Source organism: Hakea prostrata, chromosome 10 (assembly GCF_041222555.1).
Source record: "Hakea prostrata isolate BN-2017 chromosome 10, UWA_Hpros_2, whole genome shotgun sequence".
Lineage (NCBI taxonomy): Eukaryota > Viridiplantae > Streptophyta > Magnoliopsida > Proteales > Proteaceae > Hakea > Hakea prostrata.
Genome location: NC_142609.1, coordinates 37837274 through 37855766, shown reverse-complemented (window position 1 = coordinate 37855766; position 18493 = coordinate 37837274). Strand labels below are relative to the sequence as shown.

Genomic DNA, 18493 nt, shown 5'->3' with positions numbered 1-18493 from the left:
ACAGATGGCAGAGGAGATTCAAACCTGAGACATGGGGCTACCAAACTGTATGAAAGTGAGCTTGAAATTACTAAACCACCACCTCCAGTGGTGGAGGAGGTCTATTTTTGAGCTGACAAGATGGATTAGAAGTTGATCCCCTCCTAGTACCGTGGTGGAGTAGTAGGAGGGAGAATACAAACAGGAGTGGATCCCAACTCGCTCTCATTATGAAAATGGGTGTTCTTATTTGTTGGACAAGCCAATTTCAGTACGTGGGCTGGGTCGGACAATGAGGAGCAGCCAATTTCCTATCTGAACCCGGTTACATTGGCCCGACCCGGTCTGCATATCTCGTCACTCTTCTATCCCGTTATGAATTGAAAACCGCCCTTTTATCAAGAAGACACTTGACCTGCAAACAGGAACTTAGTTGCAGCAACACAGCAGCCTGCAATTTGCACCAAAACTGTTCCAATGGCTTCGATTACGCCATCGGTTTTCTACCTTCCATCGTCGAACGAACGCTCTTTTGTTTTACCAGCTCATACACGCTGCATAGGACGGACAGGTTTCTGTTTGGACAGATTGAGATGTTCTGCTACAGGAAGACCTCAACAGCACCAGCAGGTTCCCAATCCCAACAAATCCAAGAGACCTCTGAAGAAGGAAACTTCTGCCAACGAAGATACTGGAGTTGACCCAGTTGGTTTCCTCACCAAATACGGCATTTCTCATAAAGCCTTCGCTCAGTTTCTTCGCGAGAGGTACTAGCATTAGAAAGGTTTTTATTTCTGATGATTTGGAAACTTTATTTCCCTTTTTTCTATTGATTACTTTCAGGTATAAATCTTTGAAGGATCTCAAAGTTCAGCTCGTTACACGCTTCGCTAATTTAATGGTGCTGGCTTCTGGGTGAGTTTTACAGTTCCCATTCTAGCTGCTCTTTGAGTACCTTGGAACTACTTCCCCTATTCAGACGTTAAAAAGGGCTTGGTTCCCTTTTATGTTTTCTTTATTTTGGATTTCAATTGTAGAATTAAGTTAAATATATGTGGGTTACAGTCAGTGTTTGAGATGACTCCATGCTGCTTCGTCCAGATATGAGCTATTGGGTGTTCATCGAAATGTGCATCATCGGCTAGATTTCATGGAATGGGCTCCAGGTACTTCGCCCGCTTTTAAAAATCATTTTATGTTGATGGAATAGGCGATATCTATTTCCAGAGTCTTTTTAGTTAGATTTTCCTGAGTGCTTGTGCATGTTGGTGGTCGATCATGAGCATTCCAAATGCTGGAACAGGTGCTCGCTACTGTGCACTGGTAGGCGATTTTAATGGGTGGTCGCCGACAGAGAACAGTGCAAGAGAGGGTCACTTTGGCCGAGATGATTATGGGTATTGGCTAATCATTATTGAAGACAAAGTCAGGGAAGGAGAACAACCTGATCAATTCTATTTTCAGCAGTACAACTATGTGGATGACTATGACAAAGGTGATAGTGGTGTTACTATAGAAGAAATTTTTAAAAGGATAGATGATGAGTATTGGGAACCAGGAGAGGACCGTTATATTAAATCACCTTTTGAGATTCCAGCCAAGTTATATGAGCAGATTTTTGGTCCTAATGGGCCCCAAACGGAAGAGGAACTGGAAGAAATACCAGATGCAGAAACAAGATATAAAGCATGGAAAGAAAAGCACAAAGATGATCCTCCAAGCAACTTACCTCCCTTTGATGTGATAGATAACGGAAAGGAATATGACATTTACAATGTAGTAGATGATCCTGTTTGGCGAGCAAAGTTTCGTGCTAAGAAGCCTCCTCTGGCTTATTGGCTAGAGATGCGGAAAGGAAGGAAAGCATGGTTAAAAAGATACATTCCAGGCATACCTCATGGAAGTAGATACAGGGTTTATTTCAACACTCCCAATGGACCTGTGGAACGAGTTCCTGCTTGGGCTACTTATGTCATTCCTGGTAATTTTTATTTTTCTAAAGTAAACTTGTTGATTTATGATTTAACTTTATTTCCTATTAAAGAGAGCCCTTTTAGGATATGCTCTGTTCAATGTTTTAAGTTTTGATATCTTGCTGGAATTTGGTCCAACTTTTCATAGTAGAAGAAAATCTGACAAATTGATAAAAGGTGAAAGAGTAAGATTAAGAATAACAAATAAGATTATTGAACAATAAGATATATGAATTGATAGCCACCCATAATTGTTTTATGTAACTCATCAAAATTATAACATCCAATCTTGCATTCTTGTTCTCCTCCTTGGGATAACAGTCTAGTCAGATTTTATCAGACTATAGAAGAAGAAAACCATTGTAATAATCACCTCAGCCTCACTTATTTCTTCCACATTTATTATTTATATTTGTCATTTACTTTTGTACGCATTATTTTGGTGCCCAGTTGGAGATAAGTCATCTATGATTTCATAAGAATCAAAACTATAATCAATGTTGTTTCTCTGCTGATTATCTGCACAGGTTTAGAGAAATTTGGGGTATTTGTTTTTGTGTTTTTTTTTTTGGGGGGGGGGGGGGGGAGGATGATGGAGAAGGTAAAGGATAATTCAACTATTCAAGATAGAATGTGTAGCCACTTAAAATATGTCCACCAATTATTGCCATTTTCTAAGTGTATATGAGTTAGGCGTTCCCTAGTGCTGTCAGTTCTATGTCATATTGCTCATTCATTTCAGAATCATAAATGTTGCTGCTTTATTTTTTGATGACCTTAAATCTCTTTACTATTGGATACATGTTCTCTTGGACGTTAATATTAGATGGAGATGGAAACCAGTCCTTTGCTGTGCATTGGGAGCCACCCCCTGAAAATGCATACAAATGGAGAAACATGCGCCCTAAGGTGCCAAGGTCTCTTCGTATATATGAATGCCATGTTGGAATTAGTGGATCAGAGCCAAGGGTTTCATCTTTCAATGAATTCACATCGAAGGCAAGTTCAACCGTGTGAATCTGTTCTACCTTTATGGCTTATGCACTTTTCTTTCAGTTTATATGTTTCCATTCCTCCTTTTCAGGTCCTTCCACATGTAAAAGAAGCAGGGTACAACGTAATTCAGTTGATTGGAGTTATTGAGCACAAAGATTATTCTTCTGTAGGTTACAAAGTATGTTGAAGCTTTCCTTATTCTTACTAGATTTAATATCTTGGTTGAGTAATTGCTCTCTCTATCTACAAAAAATTGTCAAATTGTTTTTTTTTTTTTAATAAAAAAAGTCTTCATCCTATTGGTGTTAAAGAAAACTCATTAACGGGCATTAGTGCTTCTCTGCTGTAGATGAGTGCAATTTTTTATATGAATTCCAAAGGAAGATAATATTGATTCTGTTGTCCTGCATCATTGGTTGTAGATAACTGAGTTGAAATACGCAAATTTGTTTGTGATTAAAATCAGATATCTTGAAGAACAGTAGACAAAAGGGATTAGATAAGTGCAATTTCTTTTCTTTGTTAATGCAAATGAGGTAAAAACTCAAGAACTGTTTTTCACCGTCAAAAGCTGTCTAAAGGGAAGAAAAGTTGGTGTGCTAGTACATCTTTTACCTGTTCTTTGGATTTTTCTTCCTGTCTTAACATATTAAAAGTTTCATAAAAAATAGTTTCCTGCACTTAAGGAGGTTTATCTTCACTGGTAAAATTACCATGCTGCTTACTGGGGCTTCCATGCTTTTTCCAATTTTAACCCTGTAATGTGGCAACTGACCACTAACCCACTGATAATTTTTGACAAAATGAGTGTTAAATCTTTCAAACCAAATTGACTATTAGTCTGTTGACTCTTCTTGTTTTAGATTCAATGTTCTCTTTACAGGCAATGCTTTGTGGGCTAGTCCTATTAATTTTAATGTCTTCCTTCAAATGCATTGTAGGTGACAAATTTGTTCGCCGTTAGCAGTCGATTTGGCACTCCTGATGACTTCAAGCGTTTGGTTGATGAAGCACATGGTCATTTTTCATGGACTCTTATTTAATAGCTTAGTTTCATAAGAGTTTAAAAGAATGATTCTTTGCTTTGCCAGCACAAGAAAGTTTTCCGGGCTTCCGGCTATAATTTTTGCTTAACAGAAACTATCTCAGACAAGTCCTATCTGACAACATCATGCTGACTTGCCATTTCATTCTACTTAGGGCTTCACATCTGGCTGTCAATTATAATTATGAAACAGAGAAGAGAAAAGAGAAAGAAGAGAGGAAAGGCTTGATTTATTTTGGAACTTCACACAGGACTTGTGAAGACTCCAGTCCTACAGCTTTATTTATAATAGAAAAATACAGAGAATCAGATTGATTAAAGCAAGGACTGGGATTCCTTATTGAACTACACAATAGCCTCTGCCCACTTCAAGAATTAATGCCTGGTGCTTATTCTTGATGGGCTGGAATGGCCTTTAATCCTCTCCTAACACTGGTCATAAGGTTGGAATAGCTCATTTATAGAATCCATTTTTGCAATGTGTACATTAAAGATTGAAAAGCTGGCTGCCACCCAATCCATCTACCGTCCTTCTGATCTTGAGTACTGGCATTGCAAAAGGGAATGGTTGTTTAGTCTCAGCTTAGATTTTTTAAATCTTAAAAACAACCATTCCCAGCTTAGATTTTTAATCTTAAAACAGCATTTGTGTTTGTGTGGCCCAGCATATGGCATAAAGTCATGCCTGAAATTCTTCTTTGCTCACTGTAAGCTTGACTCTTTGAACGTATTAGGCTGTGAGTCTTATCATTATGCATTTCTTAACAACAGATTCAACATATATCTACTTGTCTTCTAAAATTTTTATCTAAAAAGTTTAGGTATTTATGTTATCAACTGTTTTGTCATTAGTTTCTGATTCTCTATGTTCTTATAGTGCAATCTTCCATTTAACACTTGCAGGCCATGGGTTGCTAGTCTTCTTAGATATAGTCCATTCCTATGCAGCTGCAGATGAGATGGTTGGATTGTCACTATTTGATGGATCAAATGATTGCTACTTTCATACTGGTAATGATCAAATTGCTTATATTTGGACAGTTGATTTTTTTACGGGTCTTGTAGAACATTACATTCTAGATATTTTTGCCTTAAGCTGTCTTCTATGGAATTTCTTGCTTTGAGGAGAATTGTGCTACCATGTTAGCCTCTGGTTTTACATTTTTGTTTTCTCATCATTTTCAACAATTAAAAAATGTGTAGAGAACCTTCTCTCCACAAGATCCATAATTCTGCTACATGCATTGGAAATTCCTACCGCTGCCTAAACAAGGAATAGTTTGGAGAGGACATGTGTCAAATTTTAGTAATATTCAACCATACATCACCTCATATATTGCTGTGCATCACCATGCATCACCTTGCATTGTACAAGATTCTGGTGAGTGCTATAGTACTATGTACTCTCCTTGTCACACTCCACCCAGCCGGATTTGGTCATACCCGAATACTTGTGGGGGTGATACACCGCAAGACCTAGGTTCAATGATAATTCCATACAACACATGATATAACATAATTAAAAGGGCAAGAATAAATCAAGTTCAAGTATAAAATTATCAAAACTGAAATAATCATCCATTATTTCAAATCAAAAGTTATAACATCAGAGTTTTGAAAAGAAAAGAGGATAGCTTTTTTTGTAGCGGAAATTAAACTAAACTAATTCTCTAATGGAATCCAACCCCATAAGAATAGTCTTGGCACTGACATGAAGCTCCATGCGAGTCTACATCTTCTTTAGTTGCTCCCTCGAGAAGGTTTGCCGGCGACGAATCCTCCACTTGGAAGGAGTCCTTATAACTTGCTGTATATTCTAATAGAAATAGATATATAAAAAAGGAATGAGTTCAACAAAACTTAGTGAGGTCAACTCAACATCATATCATGCATTCATTCACAAGATTCCACACCACACATATAGCATGAATATCGATAATGTAATTAATGATAATGATATGATATATAAATGATTATGATATTATGCTCCTAACTCTATCATGAAGTCTCCATGGTAGACACGCATTAAGTTTATACACCAATCTCTTTTGGGCGGTCTCAGTCACTCTCCCTCAACAAGAGACGTCTATTGGGTTCTCCGCGATTGTTGAGTGAAGTCCTGTCAAGCCATGGTTGGAGTATAGATCACTACTCTCTCACATCACCGTTTGGTATGAGACTTGGCACGTATCAAGGATAATCCTAAGCCCAGTGCAAAGTCATATGGTCTCATACTATATATGGTACAGATATTTTCCCTATGGCACCAACCAACTCGGTTCAATATCCAATATTTCCCTTATGCCTAGTGCCCTTTTGGTTTGATACATTCCCACCTATGAATGGAATCCTCAATGGGAGGCATCTGTTGAATCCCATTTCTTAACCTAGTGGTCATCACATATAATGGACATGATGTTCTCCATGTCCTCTCACGTGTTGGTTATCGGTCTTGAGCGCCATGAACCCTTATCTATTATATGCAACCCTACCGCTCTATGGTGATAGTGGGCTTGCTTGATGCTCAGGACCCAGCCACTAACATCACGGGTTAATCGGCTTCAATACCCCTACCGGAATTGTAGTAATACTCATGAAGTTACCTAGCCAAACACTTTTAGACACCTAGCATTCATGTACTTAGGTCTAGATGGATACTCATGTAACCCATTACCCTAGATGGTAAAAAGATATAAGAAAATCTAAGTCTCAAAACCGATCCCACACTCATTCTCATATCACTATTCAAAGAATATTGAAAAATAGAAGCAAACATATTTTCTTACCTTTCAACAGTCACACACATAATCACAAGATAATACTAAAGCTAGGCAAGATATCAATAATGAAAATTAACTAACATTATTAAACGTGCAATATAAGGTTAAGTGTATTCTTCACCTTTCACTTTGATTCTTTTCTCCAAAGTCCAAAATTCACTCCCACAAGTTGGTGACTAAAAGATAAATAAACCTATTCATGCAAGAGGATTAATAATCATAAATTAGAAGTCAATTTGGGTTAAAAAGATATCCCAAAATCCTCCCACCAAAACAATATCTGAAAACTAGGTTTAAACTCGTTGTTTTCAACCCTAGTTAAGCGAAAAATCACTATTTTGCCATTGAATCGAAGTTGAATCAAAACGAAACTTTGAGGAAGTCTAATTGGCAGCAATAGGGTTCTAAGGGTACCTTCAATTTGATCCAATTCAATCTAGATCTAAAAGCCCCAAATTTGGCTCTCCGAAATTGCCTGTGGGCGTCTCAGAGAGTCAAAATGGGAAATCTTTTGTAAGGATTTGCACCAACAACTCTCATACTAAAGAGCAACCTCAAAACAAGAATTCAAGAGCATCCAATAAACCTAAGATGCTTCCACTACCGCAATCCCATAAAAGAAGAGAAGAGAAACCTCACACAACTGTGTTTAAAGAGAAGGGTTTAAGAATTCTCATTTTTCTTAACGCTCCCGCAACGATCCGAGTCACAAAGCACCTTCGATTGGATGGGATCTACTCTTCTCCTTGGTTTCTCCTCTTCCCAAAGCCTCAGCCTCCTTTTAGCATTAAAAATTGCATTTAGAGGTGAGTTAAAACATAAAATAGGATTTAAAAACCCGGAATCCTGATTCTGTGCCGAAGTTGAAAAAGGGATGGGGGTTGGGGCAGTCGACCGGTCCAACTGATTGGTCCATGGTTGGACCCCCAAATGGACTCCGATCTTGGTGATTTTTGGTTTGAATGAAAGGTCTTTCGATTATCTACGTTTGGATACCTTAACCTCGTCTCGGACACTACATCGCCGGTCTACGGATGTCCCAAAATCACCTTTTAACGCCATTGATTAACCTTCTCTCTTCTCTTGAATTCTAGGAGAGGTTTCGAGTTATCACTAGGGCCATCCACCAACATTGGGTCCACTTTCGAATCTTCGGGTTCGACTTGAATGGCCCACAGTTGTTGCCAACTCGAGGCTCGGGTTCTCGGTCTTGAAACCACGGGTTAAAGGGTTAGAAATTTGGGGGGATCTCACACTCCTAGTTCGTCAATTTTTCGAAGCCCTTTTTCACCACTTGGAGAACCCGTTTGGTTGAAACTTAATGTATAAGTAAAGGCCCTAGGGGTATGTCCATCCTTGAACTTTGGGTCTGATCTAATCATGCCATGTAGAGAACATGCGACACTGAAGAGAAGTCTCTGTCTATGTTCAAGATGGAATCTTTTGTTGTAATAATTATTGTAGCACTAGTAATAATTCTTCAGGGGCTTTCTTCTTCCGTATGAGATCTTAGCTGGCACAAAACTTTGTGGACTATTCGTCAAGGCAGCTCATGTGCATTGTAAAGTATTGAAAACGTCAATAATCTTTAACAGATTATCTGATGAAAATACAAATGGTTGAATACATGTTGGGTAGGTATTATGGTTGAGATGGATCACGTGTACCAACATATTATTGGTCTAGACCATTCTAAGCTAACCTGAGAGTCAGAGTTACCAAATGAGCCATCTGTGTGCAGGAAAACAAGGCCCTGACTAAAGGGTATAATTTTGATTCAAACAGAATTTAAAAAAAAAAAAAAAAAAAAAAAGAAATTATCACACTCCAAGATCTTGGGTTGAAACCCCCCATTTCTCAATTTCTTCATGCTGTTACTTCTATCAATATCCAATATTACATCTATTTGTTTCATTGCATTTGGTCCTTTATTTCATATTATACTTTTTTGCAATAATTTCTCTCATAATATTTGCCCTTACTTTCTGTGCAGACACACTTTTCTCTCTACTCTTTTTAATGTATATTTTATTAGTAGGAAAAATACAATTCACTATTGAAATGACATTGTTTTCATTTTTTTAATTAAAAATAAATGGATGGTAATCATTGTTTTAGGGGTTGATATTTGACAAGAAAAACCACTTTGAGAATTTTGTGGTTTTGGAGCCATTACTTGTGTCTTAGACATATTTGTTCTGCAAAATAATTTCTGTAGATCAGGTTGGACACCAATATCATGAACTTTCAGTTATATGTTTTTAATACTTCCTTGTGCCTTATGTAAACTTTCTCTTGGATAGGTAAACGAGGGCATCACAAATACTGGGCTACCAGGATGTTCAAGTATGGAGATCCTGATGTGCTACATTATCTTCTTTCAAATCTGAAGTGGTACTTTATGAACCCTCTGTAGATCTTCAATTTGAAATATTTTTGAATTTTTGGAACTGCCTATGTTTTTCATTTAAGACTGCCCTATTGCTTGGTTTAAGATGAAGATACTACTTTATAACCTTCCCCCAACCCCCACCCTCAAAAAATGAAGATTTTAAAGGAACAATAGGAGGATAAATTTAAGGGAATGCCTAAAGTGAGGAGCATGAAATGAAGGAAAAATTTTCTTTTAAGGTCATGACCATACCAGATAACCCTAACAAACCACGCCTTTATGGACATATCTATGACTAAATATTCCAACCTTGCTGCCTATTAGAACTTAAGGGGCCCCTAATTGTCTCTTGGTGCTCTACTCTTTCCAAAAGTATCTTTCACCCTAAAAAATAATATTACCTTGAAGGAAGATGAAAAGCATATTCTACCTTCATCTCCTCTCTCCCAAATTGACTTATCAAAAATATCAAGTGCAGTAGTCCTCTAAACTTTTCCTTTTTTCTCTACAGGTTACTAAGCTTTGAATTTTTTCTGCACTGTTTACAAATATGCACTTCCTCTAGGAACTACTGATCAAGTTTGGCATTCATATGAAAATAGTTTTCTTTAAAAATTCAGTGAGAGTATCATCAAATGCTCTAGAATGCTAAATGCCCTTTTTTTCTTATGTTAGATTTCATCTTCATCATCTGATGAGTATATCAAGTCTCATCAAGTTAGCCACAAGTTCTTTTCCTATTCATTATTCTTTTTGAAGTTTAGTTTCTGATTACCCTCACCATTCTGTGGGTGTTAGTAATTTTATCTTTTCTCTGTTGCTTTTCTGGATGTAGATTTCATTGTGCATTTCTTATGAAATAGAATTTGAACAGGTGGGTTGTAGAGTATCAAGTTGATGGTTTCCAGTTCCATTCGCTCTCATCCATGATGTATACACACAATGGTTTTGCTTCTTTTACTGGTGACATGGAAGAGTAAGTGTTCCGTCTAAGTCATCTAGAAGATGCACTTACTACTTAATTAGTTATTTAACATTTTTACCCCAAAACAATACTTTTTGTTGGATATATTTTCAAGTGACGTCTTCTTGCTTTGCTGATTCTGCCACAAGTAGGGTTTTTTTTTCTTCTTTCTTTCCAATTAATACGTCTTGAAAATAAATTTTCTTTATTTTCAGGTATTGTAATCAGTATGTTGACAAGGATGCTTTGATATTCCTGATCTTGGCAAACGAGATTCTACACGAGCTTCATCCTGATATAATAACAATTGCTGAAGATGTATGAATTTCTATCCTGATAGTCTCTTTATTATTCCTCTCCCCCCCCCCCCCCCCAAAAAAAAAAAAAAAAAAAAAAAAAAGATTATGGTATGTGGCAACATATCACTTGGATCCTGACTGTCTACTCATAATCTGTTGATACTTGATACACACATTTAGCCTGAGGCTCTCTTTGGCATAATTGCATTTATGTTTATGATCTATTTATGAATAATCAATTGCTATAATAGGTTATGAGTAATAAATAATAATTGTTTGGTTACTACTAAATATAATATGTTATATAACAAGAAATAAGTTTTGCATAGCCGGGGAAATAATATATTATGTGTCATCAGTTTGATTTTGGGTTGTTTTCAGTATACCTTGTTTTATGTATATCGGCTTTGGTTTTTGTTCTACTTCATTTTTATTGGTTTAGGTTAGTTTTGATATCCCTAAAATATTCTCAGTGGATATGCAATCAAAGTGGAGGTTGAAAAGAGAGAAAAATAGTGTTTTGTTATAATTTTTGGTAACTTTACCATTTTAACCCTACTCAAACAGTAACTCTGCACATGTTCATTAATGGTACCTGCATAAACAAAAATAAACAGTTCATGACAGTAAATCATGAACAGATCTTTACCTATTTATGAATTTATGTTTAAATCAATTTGTTTTAATGAGAAACAAGGATCATAATTCATATCAAACACATCTATTTATGTTTGTCTATCAAATTATCATAAACTGTTGAGAATACACATGGTCCAAGGCTGCCTTGGTCCGCATGCCTTAGACACTCTTCCTTGGTGCTCCTTTTTCAGACAAGGTTCCTTAGTCATGAAGAGTTAGACAATGTAGAATTTTGTATTTTCATAGTGTTTCTATTTTCACGTTCTTTCCTTTTAGGAACTTTCTATTTTCTAGTACTTTCTATCTTCTGTTTTTGTGAGGAGTACTACTAGTTTCTTTTTATGGAGAGCAAGTTAACTTGCTTCTCAAGTTGTAATTCAGTCTAGCAGCATTATAAATAAAGGAGGCTGCGATTCTAGGCTCTCTTGCTAGAATTGCAGCCCACTAATGCAGATTTTTCTTCCTCTTCTTCTATTTTCTTCTTCATTCTCTTTTAAGTTCAGCTACTGTTTTGGTTTATTAAAGCTTGTGTTCTAACATTGCATCAGAGCTATATTAAATCAAAACAGGGCTGTACTCAGTTTTTTTGCTGAAGTCCTTTTTCAGTGATTCCTTACTTTGGTGCGCAGCCACCTGTTGCTGTACTAACTTTATGTTAGATCAGATGAATATATAAACTGATCTATTCTATTTTTTACCTCCTACTTATCCCATAACTTGATTGATTACTTTGATCTATTATTTTCTGCAGTTCTACATCCTTCTGCAGATCTTTTTTCCCCCTTTTCTGCAAACACCTATTTGATTCTGTGATGCAAAATTTTTCTGCTATCCTTCTTCAAGCTCTGGGCTGTGTTATCTACTCCTATACACTGTCTTCAGTCAATAGTGATTCGATGACAAGCACTGCTGAATCCAAGGGCTCTTAAGGAGATATGGTGAACGCGTAGATTACCTCCATCAAATTAAAAGGTAGCTCTAATTATTTGTTGTGGTCTCAAGTAGTTTGTGTTGATGTTCTTGCAAAGGGTAAGCTTAAGTTCATTGACAGTGAACCTCCTACTGAGTTTGACAAATCCTATTCTGGTTGGACTCAAGATGATGCAATTATTAAAATTTGGTTGTGGAACAGTATGGAGCTTGAAATTGCTGCTAATGTTATGTTTCATAAAATTGTGAAGGGGACATGGGATGATCTACAAGAGAGTAGAGACATATTCCCAAGCAAAAAATATGACTCGTATTTACAATCTCTATGAAAAGATATTTCAGTTTCAGCAAGGTGATAAGTCACTTCAGGATTATCACAATCTTGTAAAGGCATGATGGAAGAGTTAAATATGTTTAAACCTTTTACTACTGATATTGAGAAACTTAAAACTCAAAAGAACGAATTTTTTTGTGTCCAAATTTCTTGCTGGTTTAAATCCTAAACTAAAGTTTGTCAAGGGCCACCTCCTAGCTGGTGAATATGTTCCTAACCTTAATGATGCCTATTCTAGACTTCAATGGATTGCGTTACCTGAAGGGCGTTCCTTTGGAAAGAACACTAAGGGAGATATTTCAGCTTTTATTAAATCTCGTGGAGAGGATGTGGTCGTGGTTCAAGGGGAGTTAGTAGATCTCCTGGAAATCGTGGTGTTCAACAGTCTGACAAGGCGTTTAGGCTTTGTACTCATTGTGGTAAAATCGGACACTTGTGGAAGCTTGTTGGGCCCAACATGGAAAGTAGAGTGGGCCAAACAGCTTGCCAATCATGTTGCATCAGATGGTGGTACTGACATAGTAACAAACAACAATACTGGTTCTAGATCTTCTTTGGGGGACTAGTCTAAGACTCTTTGAGATGATGTAAGCCAAATCTTTCACTGCTTACAAAATATTGAGATTGCCGCTTCCACATCCACTGGTACTTTTGCTGCCACTCTTTCTCATGCAGGTAACATAGCTCTTCTCCTTCTACATCCACCCTTGGATCATTGGTTCAGGGGCTTCTTCCCACGACTAGTAAGTCATCTCTTTTTAGCTCTTTTTTTAAGTCTTCAACTAATTACGCAGTTACCATAGCTAATGGAACTTCCACACCTATTTGGGCATGGGAATTTTTCTCCTTCGCCTTCTTTTACTTTGTCTTCCGTATTTCATGTTTGCTAATTTTCCCTTAAATTTATTGTTTGTTGGTTACGAAAAAATTAAATTACTTCTAATTCTTGTGTTTAGGGTATGAAAGGAATGGACTCTACTATCTAGATTATGCTGCCCTTATTGTGGCTCTCTGTGATGATGGTGTAGATGCATTGCAATGACACTGTCGTTTAGGCCACCTTTACTTAGTTAGATTAAAGATTTTGTTTTCTTCTTTAAAATCAATGTCTAGGTTAAATTGTGAAGCGTGTGACTTGGGAAAGCTCCACCTTGCCTCTTATCATCAACGTTCTGTTCTTCGTAGTGAGTCTTTATTTTCTCTTGTTCATTCAAACATTTGGGGTCTTTGTAGAGTTAGTAATAAACATGGTTGTCGGTATTTTGTTACTTTTGTGGATGATTTTTCACGTCTTACATGGTTGTATTTCCTAAAAGTTCAAACAAAATTCTTGCCTATATTTAAAAACTTTATTGATGAAGTAATGATTTAGTTTTTCTTCCTATTAAAATTTTTAGATCAGATAATGCTTTAGGGCGGCGCGGCAAAACGAGATCAACAAATCAAACAGATTTCAAACTGGTAAATTAAATTAATGTTTGGGAAGAAGTGGATCACCAAAACTATTGACGGTTTTGGGGCAATGCTTTTGAACTCCGGATCCCCTTCCCCTCCGTTTGGTCCGTTCCCTTTCGCCGGTGCGGTCCGGCGCCCCTTGAATATGTACAAACTGATATCTCTAAATTGTGTAACTCCCTTGGAATGATTCATCAAACTAGTTGTTCATTCACTCCCCAACAGAATGGAGTGGTTGAACGCAAAAATCACCTCCTCTTGGAGGTTGCATATGCTCTTCTAATTTAGATGAATGTTCCTAAGAATTATTGGTGTGATGCAATGTTAATTGCTGGTCATTTGATTAACCGAATGCCTATGACTTTGCTTTCGGACAAGTGTCCATTTTCTATTGTTTCTCCAAATAAAGAACCCTTTTTGCTTCCACTCAAAATTTTTGGTTGTGTGTGTTTTGTTCATAAACCTCATATTGTGGATAAACTTTCTCCTGGTCAATCAAATGTACTCAGAGAGGTTTTTGATGTTATGATTCAGTACATCGAAAACAATTTGTCAGTGCAAATGTGACATTTTTTGAGGATACCCCACATTATACTAATCCATCCTTGCTTGATGAACATCATGTTTTGAATGATGCTCCTCCCATTCCCCTTACTTCCGTCAAATGACAATGTTCCTTTGCTAGTTTATTAGCAGAGATGTAAGTTGGTGGAGCGTATTGTGGAATTGTACAGATCATCGTGTTGACACTGACAACTCTTCTTTAAAGGAGGTTGAAGCTGGCCTTATAGAAGTTTCTTCTTCCTCTCCACCAACGGATTCTTCTAGTAGAGATCCCACTTCTACTTCAGATGGCTTACCAATTGCCTTGAGAAAAGGTACTTGTACTTCCACTTTACGTCCTTATTGTTTTTCTTGTTTCTAATTGTGTTCTGTTTCTCATCTACCTCCCAAAAATCGTTGCCTTGCTCTTCTCTTTGTCTGCCATTTGTATTCCTACCCATCATAATGAGGCTCTTAAGAACCCTAGCTGGAAAGTTGGCATGGATGTGGAAATGGATGCTTTACAGTCTCGTAATACATGGCCTTTAGTAGACTTGCCTCTTGGAAAAGATGTGGTTTGTTGTCGTTGGGGGTATCCTGTAAAGTATTATTCTGATGGTATGGTTGAATGGCTTAAGGCTTGCTTAGTTGCTAAGGGCTATACACAAACATATGGTGTGGATTATTTTGAGACTCCCTCTCCTGTGGCTAGACTTAGTTCTGTCCGTGTGTTGATTTTTTTTAGCTATTAATTACGATTGGCCTATCTTTCAGCTTGACATTAAAAATGCCTTCTTGTATGGTGATCTCAATGAAGAGGTGTATATGGAGCAACCTCCAGGGTATGTTGCTCATGGTAAGGATAATACTTGTGTTTGCTGGTTGCATAAGGCTATCTAAGTCCATCTATGGACTTAAACAGTCCACAAGGGCTTGGTTTGAGAAACTTAGTAAAACTATAGAATCTTTTGGATTTACCCAGTGTTATTCTGATCACTCTATTTTTGTTAGACAATATGGTGGTTGTGTTGTCATTATTGGGGCTATCAATACAGCCAAGGTATTCTTATAGAAATCTTTCCAAACCAAAGACTTGGATGATCCATAGTATTTCTTGGGAATTGAGGTGGTTTGGAGTAAACAAAGAGTTAGTTTGTCCCAAAGAAAGTATGTGTTGGATCTTTTGGAAGAAACTAATATGCTTGCTTCTAAATTTGCTGCTATTCCCATGGATCCTCAATTGAAGTTAGGAGTAGATGATGGTTACTTATTAGACGATGTCCATCATTACAGAAGTCTTAGTGGGAAATTGATTTATCTCATCGTCACTCGTCCAGATATTTCCTATTTAGTGAGTGTGTTAAGCTAGTTTATGTAGTGCCCTTGAAAGTTCCATTGGGATGGAGCTATAATAGTGCTTCAATATCTCAAGTGTGCGACTATTAAGGGGCTGGTCTATCAACCAAACAAGAGTATGGATTTGGTTGTTTTCTCTAATGCAGATTGGGCAGAATCTGCATCTGACTGTCGATCTACTATGGGATATTGTACCTTTCTTGATGGAAATCTTGTAACTTGGAGGAGTAAGAAACAATCTATTGTTGCCCGTTCTAGTGCTAAGGCAGATTACAGAGCCATGGCCTACACAGTTGCCTGAGTTAATGTGGCTTCGTTCCTTATTGGAGGAAATGGAATTTCTGATTTCCAGTCCTATAAAAATGTTTTGTGATAATCAGGCTGCTACTTACATTGCTAGTAATCCGTTTTTTCATGAGAGAACGAAACATATAGAGTTTGATTGTTGTTTGTTCGTGATGGAGTCAAGAAGAATTATCAATGAAACCCTTTTTGTGAGTTCTACTGAACAACTGACGGATTTGTTCACTAAAGCTTTGTTCAAACCAATTTTTCATATTCTATTTGTTGCAAGTTGGGCATGGGAGACTTGAATGCTCCAGCTTGAGGAGGAGTGTTGAGAATATGCATGGTCTAAGGCTACAACCTTGGTGCACGTGTCTTAGACAATCTTCCTTGGTGCTCAAGTTGTTTACTGTTGCTTGTATCTCAAGATATTACGCAAGTGTAAGTATCGCAATCAAGTAATAAATGATAAGTAGAGTATCGATCCCACGAAGAATTTTATCTTTAATTTTCAATGTAAAAGTAAAACTGATTTAAACAAGATTAACAAGATTGATTTATGATTGACGAACTAAATAACCAAATAACAGGTAATTAAACTAAAGAACCGAAATGGAGAATGAGCAATAGAAGGAACTTAGTGAGTAAAAAGAGTGTTGGGAATTAATTTCCCTTCCCCTGATTTTTATAATGCAAATACTAAAGAAATACTACAGCCCAAAATATATTAAGAACCTGGAATGAAATGGCACAAAGGTATTTTTCAATACATATATACTTAGCATCCTAATTCAACATCTGCATATTCCTATGAAGAGATGAAATACGAATGCAATTTAAACCCAATCCCAATCATGGCAATGTTAGGTAATTGAGTATTCCTACCCAACCTACTAATTAACACAATCTAATTAAAGATTAAGCTAACTCACACAATTCATCAAGCATCTAGACTCCATTAATTTTTCAGTTAACTAAATCATAACAATTGTTCATGAAAGATCAATCAAGAACCGAAATTAATCAATATATAACATGCTGAATTCATTGGCAATAAGTTGTATTGCAGTAAAACTAAAGAATACTATATAGTTACATCTCAAAATTCAGGTTTAGGTACTACTATCATCCCAACACAGCACTAGTTTAGCCCATAATAGAAATCAAATACACAGAAATAGTTATAGTTATCATTAAGCTAGAAGATAAGAAAATAAAGTTATAAAACTGAAAAGAAACTAAAGCTTCAATGCTTCCACAAGAGCTCTAGCCTTCTTCTCCAGCAGATCGTCTTCTCCAGCAACTCTCCTTGCTTCTGCACGAGTCCAGCTCTGGTTCTCCTCCTCTCAGTTGTGTATTTAATTCTGCCCCTTCTCTTTTCTCCCTTAGCCTTCTCTCTCTTTCTTCTATTAATGCCTTCAAGCATTAGGGTAGAACCTGGCCGTAGGATTAGAACATTCCTCCTGAGATCTAGGGCTGCGAACAATCATGTATTTACAAGAATAATGTCCCCTTTAGTTAGCCCCTTTTGGTCATTTCCACATCAATTAATTCTGGGAATATTCTGCTCCGTAACGCTGCAGCATCGTTACAACAAAGTTAGAAGACATGTTCTTCTTCTTTTATGGATCTTCACCTACATTCCCAAGAGAAAGAGAGTTAATCAAATTCATCCATTAATCTAAAGAGAAATTCATGCAAGAGTGATAATAATGACCTTTACAAGATGCAACATTTTAAGACTCACTAAAACAACATCTAATGACTACTAACACTAAAACAAAAATTAAAATACTCCTAAATCAAGCCATCTCAAGTATAAAGTTACCAATCTTAACTCTATTTCATAGAGTTATCATCTACCTTCCCTTCCTTTTTCAGACAAGGTTCCTTAGTCATGAAGAGTTAGACAATATAGAGCTTTCTATTTTTGTGTTCTTTCCTTTTTAGGAACTTTCTATTTTCTGTTTTTGTGAGGAGTACTATCAGTTTCCTTTTATGGAGAGCAAGTTAACTTGTTTCTCAAGTTGTAATTCAGCCTAGCAGCATTATAAATAAAGGAGGCTGCGATTTCTAACAAGAGATTCTAGGCTCTCTTGCTAGAATCGCAGCCCACTGATGCAGATTCTTCTTCTTCTTCTTCTTCTTCTTCCTTCAGCTACTGTTTTGGTTTATTAAAACTTTGTTCTGACATAAACCATACCAAAGAGAGCCTAAGTGGTTGATGGTTGATAGTTGATGTGCAGAAAAGATAGAAGTGAAAACCATATGAATGGAATTAGAGACACGGAGTTAATTAAGAATACTGTATATTTATGTCTAGCTTGTGACTATTGGAGTATTTGGGCTGCAAACTTTATACATAACTTGGTTGCTTCAGTGTATACTTGTTATTGGTTATGCTCCATGGTCAAACTAGGGTAGCTCATAGTTCTTTTTGTTTCTCAGTATATCTTTTCATGATCTTTTAATTTTATTAGAAGAAAAATAGATTTACATCCTACACCCGTAAATATAGAAATC

At 36.8% G+C, this 18493-nt stretch overlaps 1 protein-coding gene across 2 annotated transcripts in view; it reads left to right on the top strand.

The window, feature by feature from the left end:
- The first annotated feature begins 327 nt into the window (after positions 1 to 327).
- The window catches only part of EMB2729 (Alpha amylase family protein), a 36708-nt gene continuing 18542 nt past the window's right edge, over positions 328 to 18493 (top strand). The window contains exons 1-11 of one of the 2 annotated variants that reach the window (XM_089137983.1): positions 328 to 746; positions 823 to 894; positions 1081 to 1145; positions 1283 to 1960; positions 2779 to 2951; positions 3037 to 3114; positions 3890 to 3965; positions 4897 to 5004; positions 9077 to 9167; positions 10040 to 10141; positions 10345 to 10447. In XM_089137983.1, the coding sequence (XP_088994109.1) occupies positions 457 to 746; positions 823 to 894; positions 1081 to 1145; positions 1283 to 1960; positions 2779 to 2951; positions 3037 to 3114; positions 3890 to 3965; positions 4897 to 5004; positions 9077 to 9167; positions 10040 to 10141; positions 10345 to 10447 (1836 nt within the window). In that variant the 5' untranslated portion in view covers positions 328 to 456. Of the gene's footprint in view, positions 747 to 822; positions 895 to 1080; positions 1146 to 1282; positions 1961 to 2778; positions 2952 to 3036; positions 3127 to 3889; positions 3966 to 4896; positions 5005 to 9076; positions 9168 to 10039; positions 10142 to 10344; positions 10448 to 18493 lie in introns of both variants that reach the window. The other variant, XM_089137982.1, reaches the window with a different exon arrangement.